The sequence below is a fragment of the Haliotis rubra genome, unplaced genomic scaffold (genome assembly GCF_003918875.1).
Source record: "Haliotis rubra isolate DU_JTF1 unplaced genomic scaffold, ASM391887v1 Scf1, whole genome shotgun sequence".
Classification (NCBI taxonomy): domain Eukaryota; kingdom Metazoa; phylum Mollusca; class Gastropoda; order Lepetellida; family Haliotidae; genus Haliotis; species Haliotis rubra.
The window spans coordinates 997,023-1,004,947 of record NW_025764891.1 but is presented as its reverse complement, the minus strand read 5'-3'; the positions used below and the strand labels follow the sequence as shown (position 1 = coordinate 1,004,947).

At 43.4% G+C, this 7,925-nt stretch overlaps 1 protein-coding gene across 1 annotated transcript in view; it reads right to left on the bottom strand.

The window, feature by feature from the left end:
* Positions 1 to 2,034: 2,034 nt before the first annotated feature.
* Positions 2,035 to 7,925, bottom strand: part of LOC124289267 — a 65,000-nt gene continuing 59,109 nt past the window's right edge. Inside the window, exons 18-24 of the mRNA XM_046726182.1 lie at positions 7,498 to 7,671; positions 6,655 to 6,837; positions 5,689 to 5,955; positions 4,840 to 5,028; positions 3,990 to 4,145; positions 3,043 to 3,274; positions 2,035 to 2,147 (exon numbers count right to left, since the gene is read on the bottom strand). Of these exons, the coding sequence (XP_046582138.1) occupies positions 3,111 to 3,274; positions 3,990 to 4,145; positions 4,840 to 5,028; positions 5,689 to 5,955; positions 6,655 to 6,837; positions 7,498 to 7,671 (1,133 nt within the window). The 3' untranslated portion in view covers positions 2,035 to 2,147; positions 3,043 to 3,110. The remainder of the gene's footprint in view (positions 2,148 to 3,042; positions 3,275 to 3,989; positions 4,146 to 4,839; positions 5,029 to 5,688; positions 5,956 to 6,654; positions 6,838 to 7,497; positions 7,672 to 7,925) is intronic.

The window sequence follows — 7,925 nt, the reverse complement described above, 5'->3', positions numbered from 1 at the left end:
GGTTTAAAACTAGATTATTAACTGCTACTGTGGGGAAGAGGAGTTACATTTAGATAATAGCGGGAACCTATCTGCTATAGTGGGTAATGAATGTGCATAGGTGCGTGCGCGTGCGTGCGTGCGCGCGCGTGTGTGAGTGTGGTCATTTATACATTAAGGGACACACCTGGTATTGTTGGTAATTGTGGGGATGGGATGGGTACATGTATATGTTCCTAGTATTGATGGTTGTGGTGGAAGTTTACGTACAGTTACAGTTTCTACATGTATTTACCTGGAATTGTGTGAGATGGCAGAATAGAAGAGGAAGTCGTTGAAGACAGCGATGGCGGAGGGGTAGTTGTCTGTCGTCAAGAGCGTAGTTCTGTTTCCGTCTTTCAAGTCCATCATCTCCAATGTCTTCGACCCAGCGTCACTCCAGTACATCTTCCCGGCTGGAGAATACACGTATACACGTATATGTGAGTGAGTGAGTATGGTTTAACGCCGCCTTTAGCAATATTCCAGCAATATCACGGCGGAGGACACCAGAAATGGGCTTCACACATTGTACCCATGTGGGGAATCGAACCCGGGTCTTCGGCGTGACGAGCGAACGCTTTAACCACTTGGCTACCCCACCGCCTTACACGTATATGTAGAAATCATTAATGACATTATTGATGAGAACGCGGTTAAAAATATTTTCTGCTCCAAAAATGGCAGCATTAGGCTTTAGTACAGTGGCATACACCTGCAGAAATTATCTTAAAAACATATTTGAAATTTATGTAAAAACTTTGCAAAACCAAAACGCTGTTTTCGGTATTCGAGTTCCATGATTCTTGTGGTAGGTGATAATCCATGGAAACTTCATGAGAGAAACATTAAACGTAATACTGGCAATATATCAGCCATAACAAATAGTCCAGCTTCTCACCACCACTGTCCAGTGTTAGTCCCTCCGGCCATATGGAATTGACCAACACCTCACGGTCAGAACCGTCGTAGTTGGCTCGCTCTATCCTGTTGTCTTCACCCCAGTCTGTCCAGTACATCACTCTGAAACACGTGACGTGAATTATAGTTATGTCCACACTTTTTTATTACTTGGTCTACGGATCCCCCGACTGTAAAAAAAATATAATTTCAGTTTTGCCATTTTTTAAATACCGCCGATAGATAAAATCCAAATGAATATTTATAAAATCTACTTGATTGAAAACGGATTTCTATTACGAATTTAGCATCTGGGCAACACAGACATTTTAAATATTGAAACAAATAAAATCGCCGAATTAACGTTACCGAGTGAAAAGGCTGTTATGTAACCTTATTATAGTAGGAAATGAGAACATCTGAATGGTTGATTCTATTTTTTTAAACAGCCTACTTGTGGTGAAAGCCACTTATAGGAAAAAACCCTACCGGCAGGAATATTGCTGTAAAATGTTCGTAAACCAAGTAATAAAAAAGTGTGGCCTAATGAGATTTGTTTGTTTGTGTATTGTTTTACGCCGCACTCAGCAATATTCCAGCTATATGACGGCGGTCTGTATAAAATCGAGTTTGGACCATACAACCCAGATGCTGGTATCATGGGCACACACAATTGGGATACGATGATATGTGTCAACCAAGTCAGCGAGTCTGACCACCCGGTCCCGTTAGTCGCCTCCTACGACAAGGATGGGTTACTGAAGACCAAGTCTAACCTGGATCTTCACGAGTGTGAGTGAATGAGATTCGAATTTGAGATGTTGTACCAGCAATAGAGGTAGCAATCAATTTGTGTGATCTACTGGATTCGTGATTATACCACTAACTTATTCATGAGTTACATAATATTATGACACGTCAATCACAAACTATTATCAGCATGTTGTCTTTTGAAATATAAACCGCAAGTCGACAGATGCCAACTGTTTGTGCTCTGGACATCATTTGTGTCTTCTGACAACTACAGCATCGTAGATGATAGCTACAATATCCTACCTACCCGTGTAAGGGATCCACCTCGATATGTCTCGGCATGTAGGTCGCAGCTCTTATTACTATCTTGTGATATTTTGTATCCATGGTTACCACACCAATGACGTCATTGCCTTTGTCGGTGTAGAATATGAGTCTTGATACAGGGTCAATTGTTATACCATCTACAGAGGCAGCTGCAAAGGTGAGGTGAGGTGAGGAGGTGAAATTGAGTTTTACGTCGTGTTTGAGAATCTTTCGCTCATATGACGACGTGCATGCGTGTGTATGTGTATGTGCGCTGCTTGTACTAGCCCAGACTTAAGCTGGTTTTATAGTGCTAGGCCACTGAGATAACTTGCCGCAGTGAAGCATGAATACCCCTCTCAGACACATTATACTGACTCCGAGCCGACCAGTCCTTGTTGTACCTATTAATGCCGAGCGCCAGGCAGGGACCAACAAGTACCATATTTTAACGTCTTTTGGTATGACGCGGTCGGGGATCGAACCCGCGACCTTCCGCTCTCCGGGAGGACGCTCTAACCACTACACCACGAAGGCGGTGCAGGCAAAGGTGAAGAAAATACTTTAGACTAATGTGAACATTGTGTCTATAGCCATCGTATCAATATTGTATAACGCCAATTTATATTATTTGTACTGGGCTCAAAAGGAATGCATTTTTGTGGAGAGGGCACGTGAAACAACGACTGAGGGATCTAGTTCACCAAATTTCGTTGTTAAGAGTTGCGTCCCCATAGTATTGGCAGGATCAGCTAATCCTAGGTTTGAAAGCCCGGTCAGCCCTCACTATTATTATTGGTAGGTAAACATTGACCTTTGGATTTTCCCTGTCAAAAATGAAGTACTGATCGAAGCGGTACGTGTTAATCCATTCAGTAGGCTTTCGTCTCCATAGACACGAGAGAGTTAGTGAGTGAGCATGGGTTTACGCCGCATTTAGCAATATTCCAGCAATATCGCGGCAGAGGACACCCGAGTCTTCGGCATGACAAGTCGAACGCTTTAACCACTAGGCTACCCCACCGCCCCTCATTTTGCCACAAGTATAGTGCGATATTCACTCACCCCAGTTGAGCTTTATGTACGTCTTGCTGTGTGTGGGCCCAACACTGTGTATTGCAGGTCTATATTTGTCAGCATAGAAGATGTGGTTTCGTTACAGGGTCGTATCCAGATGACCCCAGTCTCACGTTGTCCGGCAAGGCCACAGGCTTCAGTGTGAAGTCGGACATGTTGACAGACCAGATGTGGCCAGTGATGGGGTCAGTGAGAAGCATGAAGGCATCAGCAGGAGGAGCTGAAATAGTAAGATGTGACATGATGTGACATGATGTGACCAGTGATGTGACCAGTGAGAAGCATGAAGGCATCGCGATGCAGGAGGAGCTGCAATAGTAAGATGTGACATGATGTGACCAGTGATGGGGTCAGTGAGAAGCATAATGGGCATCAGCAGGGGGAGCTGCAATAGTAAGATGTGATAGGGGAGCTGAGGAGCTGCAATAATGCATGAGTATAGATGTGACAATAGTAAGATGTGACCTGATGTGACCAGTGATGGGGTCAGTGAGAAGCATGAAGGCATCGGCAGGAGGAGCTGCAATAGTAAGATGTGACATGATGTGATCAGTGATAGGGTCAATGAGAAGCATGAAGGCGTCGGCAGGAGGAGCTGCAATAGTAAGATGTGACATGATGTGACCAGTACATTTATGAGGTGAGTGATGGGGTCAGTGACGGGCCCAGTGATGGGACTAGTGATGAGGTCCAATGAAGTGTCCAGTGATGAGGTCGGTGATGGGTCGAGTGATGTTCTCAGTGAGAGGATCAGTGATGTGGGCAGTGATGATGTCCACCTACGTGACCAATGACGATGACAGTAATGGGGTCAATGATGTGGCAAGTGAGGATGTATGTGATGGAACCAGTGATGGAACCAGTGGTTATCACAAACATTTATCAGTGAGAGGTGCAGTGTGATTTCAAGATTTCCTAACTATTCCAACTTATACCTATACATTCAGATGCCAAGCTTGACCCCAAGAACTTGGTGTTATGGGCAGCTGGACACACGTCGCACTTCAACTTCCCTTGTTCCTCCTGGTACCAGCCTCGATCGCACTCAACACACGTGTCGTTGTCGGACACCGATCCGGGGGCACATGACGCTGAAACACAACAGAAACTTATTTATACCCCAAGCTGGGAGATTTGTCAAACGACGTACACATGAGCCATTGCCAAATTGTGCCATGGAGTATATACGCCCCGAAAACATGAACGATCATCGTTGTGGTGTAGACTTAAAGTGATGCTTTTCGTTCACATGACCACGGCATTTGTCAGCCGCTTCTTCGTCCCGATCGGCTGGAATACAGTTGGAATTTTAGAATTTTCTATAAGAGGTTTGAAGCCATCCTCATAATGGTTGGGAATGCCCATTATAAACCATTGTGTCTCGAAGGTTACTCTATATTTTTAACAATCCTAACAGTAGTGTTTTGGATTCCACATGATCAGCAGACACTTAAATGAAAGTCTGAGTATAAAATATTTTATATCGTAAACAGTCAGAAAGTGTACCTTTGGACATCTCAAGGGCAAGCAAAACAATTACCATACATACCACTCTTCTAATATTTAAATGACAGTTCAGGGAAAATTGTCACCAATCAATCGGTGGGTTATTTCAAGTTCATTTCGTGAAAATGGATCTATTTTACTTGTCCAAAATGATAACATATGGAATTATTCCTGACAGTGTAAAAGTTTGAGATATGTTATAGTGATATATTTTACGAAACATAAACGTCAGAAATGGAGAAGCCAGGATGCTCATGAATGCCACTATTATACACTCACTGCAGTAGCCTTGGTCCGGGACTGACCCCACTGGACATGCAAGGTCACTGTCTGCAATGGACGTCCCTGGCTGGACTGGACCATCTGCCAGTGTCACCTGGAAGCACGCCTTATACATCTCCTCCAGGTCATTGTAGCTGTCGTTCAAGGACGAGTAGGCCTGTGCAAGATTCTTCCTTGTCTCGGCAGCTGAAAATAGTTTGCACTTGCACAGTGTCTATGGATACAGTGTCTATGGATACCAAATTTCTTAAACCTGTCCCCGACAGGACTTGATAACGATAAGATAATAATTAAATAAATCCGATATGCAATTACTACTGCAACTAATACAATTACTACTACTAAAACAGTAAGCGGTGGGTTAGCCCAGTGGTTAAAGCTTTCGCTCGTCACGTCGAAGACCCGGGTTCGATCCCCCCCACAAAGGTACAATGTATGAAGCCCATTTCTAGTGTACCTTGTCGTGATATTGCTGGAATATTGCTAAGAGCGGCGTAAAACTAAACTAAACAAGAAAAAACAAAACAAGCTTCATTATAAAACGTATACGCTTCCCCAAGGATAGGAATGCACAAAGCACATAAACGGTTTCGTGTGGTGTGCATTCCGACGTCTTAAAGGAGTATTTAACCCAATGTACACGGATAATTTGCATTCACAAAACCATTTAAACATTATGTATTCCATGCTTGGTTTAACATAGAAAAAAATCGAATTACCCAGTTTGGATACCCACACCCGTGAAATATATTGACCGAAACGAAATATGAATAATTTGCTCTGACCTACTATATTGTCAATTCCCACTCTATTATGATCTCTCCACTAATGTCTTTGAATGCGTACCACTCCAGTTACTGACAACCAAGTTAGCTCTGAACTTCATTTTCGCCTTGTATCCTTCAGGAAACTGTCCACATCCTCCAGCCTCCCGTTGACACGTTTCCACGGCAACTACGACGGTGCAAGCCTCGTTCTGAACACAGGAAGTGTTTGACGCACAGACAGCCGCTTTCTGTTCGATAACGGCAGCATCGTCTGTCATGTTGGGGCCGACTCGTGTCTTGTAAGGGATGATGTATTCAAACGCTACGTTATCCGGGATCTGGAAACCTGAAAAAGGTCACAGGCGAGATCGTCAGCCGGAGTTTACGGCAATGATTTCCATCAGTAATCGAAACATTCCACATCAGCCCGGCATTTTGACCACCCGATCCGTATAAAGATGGATACTGGGATAAGCTTTCAATTATTACCTCATATTATGGACGTTATATTTGTCGGGGATGGATCAAATCTCAAACTTACATTTTGTACCACTATTCCATTTTTTCCCATTGTAGCGCAGTGTAAGGGACCGTTCATAATTTATGGCTAGGGGGTGTGGAGGTGATGATGATTTTAAGGGGGGTCACTGATTTTGTTCTCGGTGTGTGTGTGTGTGTGTGTGTGTGTGTGTGTGTGTGTGTGTGTGTGTGTGTGTGTGTGTGTGTGTGTGTGTGTGTGTGTGTGTGATCAATTGTGTACACATGTACTAGGGGGGTCAGCAATTTTGTACATAGAAATATAAAAAAAATATGCTTATAAATATGGGAAGGGGGAGGGGTGCGTCTATGGTTTTGTACATTACATGCAGGGTGTGTGTGTTGTCACTTACTGTGTACATAAATTTTAGGGGGGGTGATCAGTCACATTGTACTTGCTTCACCATAAAACAGCATCATCACCTCCCAAGCCATAAGTTATGAACGGTCCCTAAGTAAAGTAACATTCCTTTATCGATCGTATTGTATACATTAGGTTTGTACTCACGGACGCAAGATATTGTCTTTGCCTTAGGGGTCCATAATTCTTCATGGCACTGATACAATGGAGGGTCCTCTTGGAACACCAGACCCTCATCACATGACACTGAGCAGTTCATGGCGGCTTTCGACTCGTTGGTGCAGGTGACACTTACGCCCTTGCTCACGGTCAGCTGAGACTCCTTGCATTCTGAAAATATAAGAGAATTTGCTTTATTTGTACTGTGAAATATTATCGATATTTCTATTATAATATAAGGCAGCATTTGGTTGAGAGAACCGGTCTCCGATGGCACGTTATGAAACTTGTTTTTTTACAGCAAAGGACCTAAATTGTCATAAACGAGGTTAACTTCGTGAAGGAATAGCGGGTTATCATTACAACTGTCTTGAAATATTAGGTACGCTTAGTAAATATGGTGTTGAGGTAATACGTGAATAAAAATGGAATGCTCTTTTTGTTATCCTCAGCAACATTATCGCTTGGAAAGATACCAAAAATTACAGGAATAAATATTGACGAGTGCATTGAACGGTATTTCATCGAAACCGTTATTTTTAATTTAACATTCTTCGTCACCATGTACCCGTGAAGATCCGGGTTGGAATTGGTCTTCAGCAACCCATGCGTATCGTCAGAAGCGACAAACGGGATTGGGTGGTCAGGCTCGCTGACTTGGTTGACACATAATGTTGATCACTGGATTGTCTGGTCCAGACTCGATTATTTATAGATCGCCGCCATATAGCTGGAATATTGCTGAGTGCGGCGTTAAACAACAATCAATCAATCGTCACCATGTCCAACCATCTCAGTGCAGACAACGCAGGTGTGGAACACCATCATTACCTGGGCAACTGTTCTCATTACAAACATCTGTGTCTTCAGCAGGTCCATCACATGGTTTCCCGAGATCAGGCTCAGGCTCTGGATTGTCACAGCGTCTTGACCTTGACCTTACACCCCCGCCACAGGTCAAAGAGCACGATGACCATGGGGTCCATGTGCTCCAATTTCCATGAACTAGAAGAATCACAACAAATACGGTGGCCAAAAATATAACTCCGCAATTGGTTCTCTCTCTCTCTTTCTCTCAAATGGATATATCTCTCACGCTCCCCTATTCTCTCTCTCTCCCGACTCTCTGCCTCTTTCTCTCAATTGTTATACATATATATTTATATATATATCTGAATTGGTTATATAGCTCTCTCGCCCTCGCTCTCCCCTCCCGATCTTTACTTACTTACGCGCTCTTTAAGAAGTCTTAACTGGCG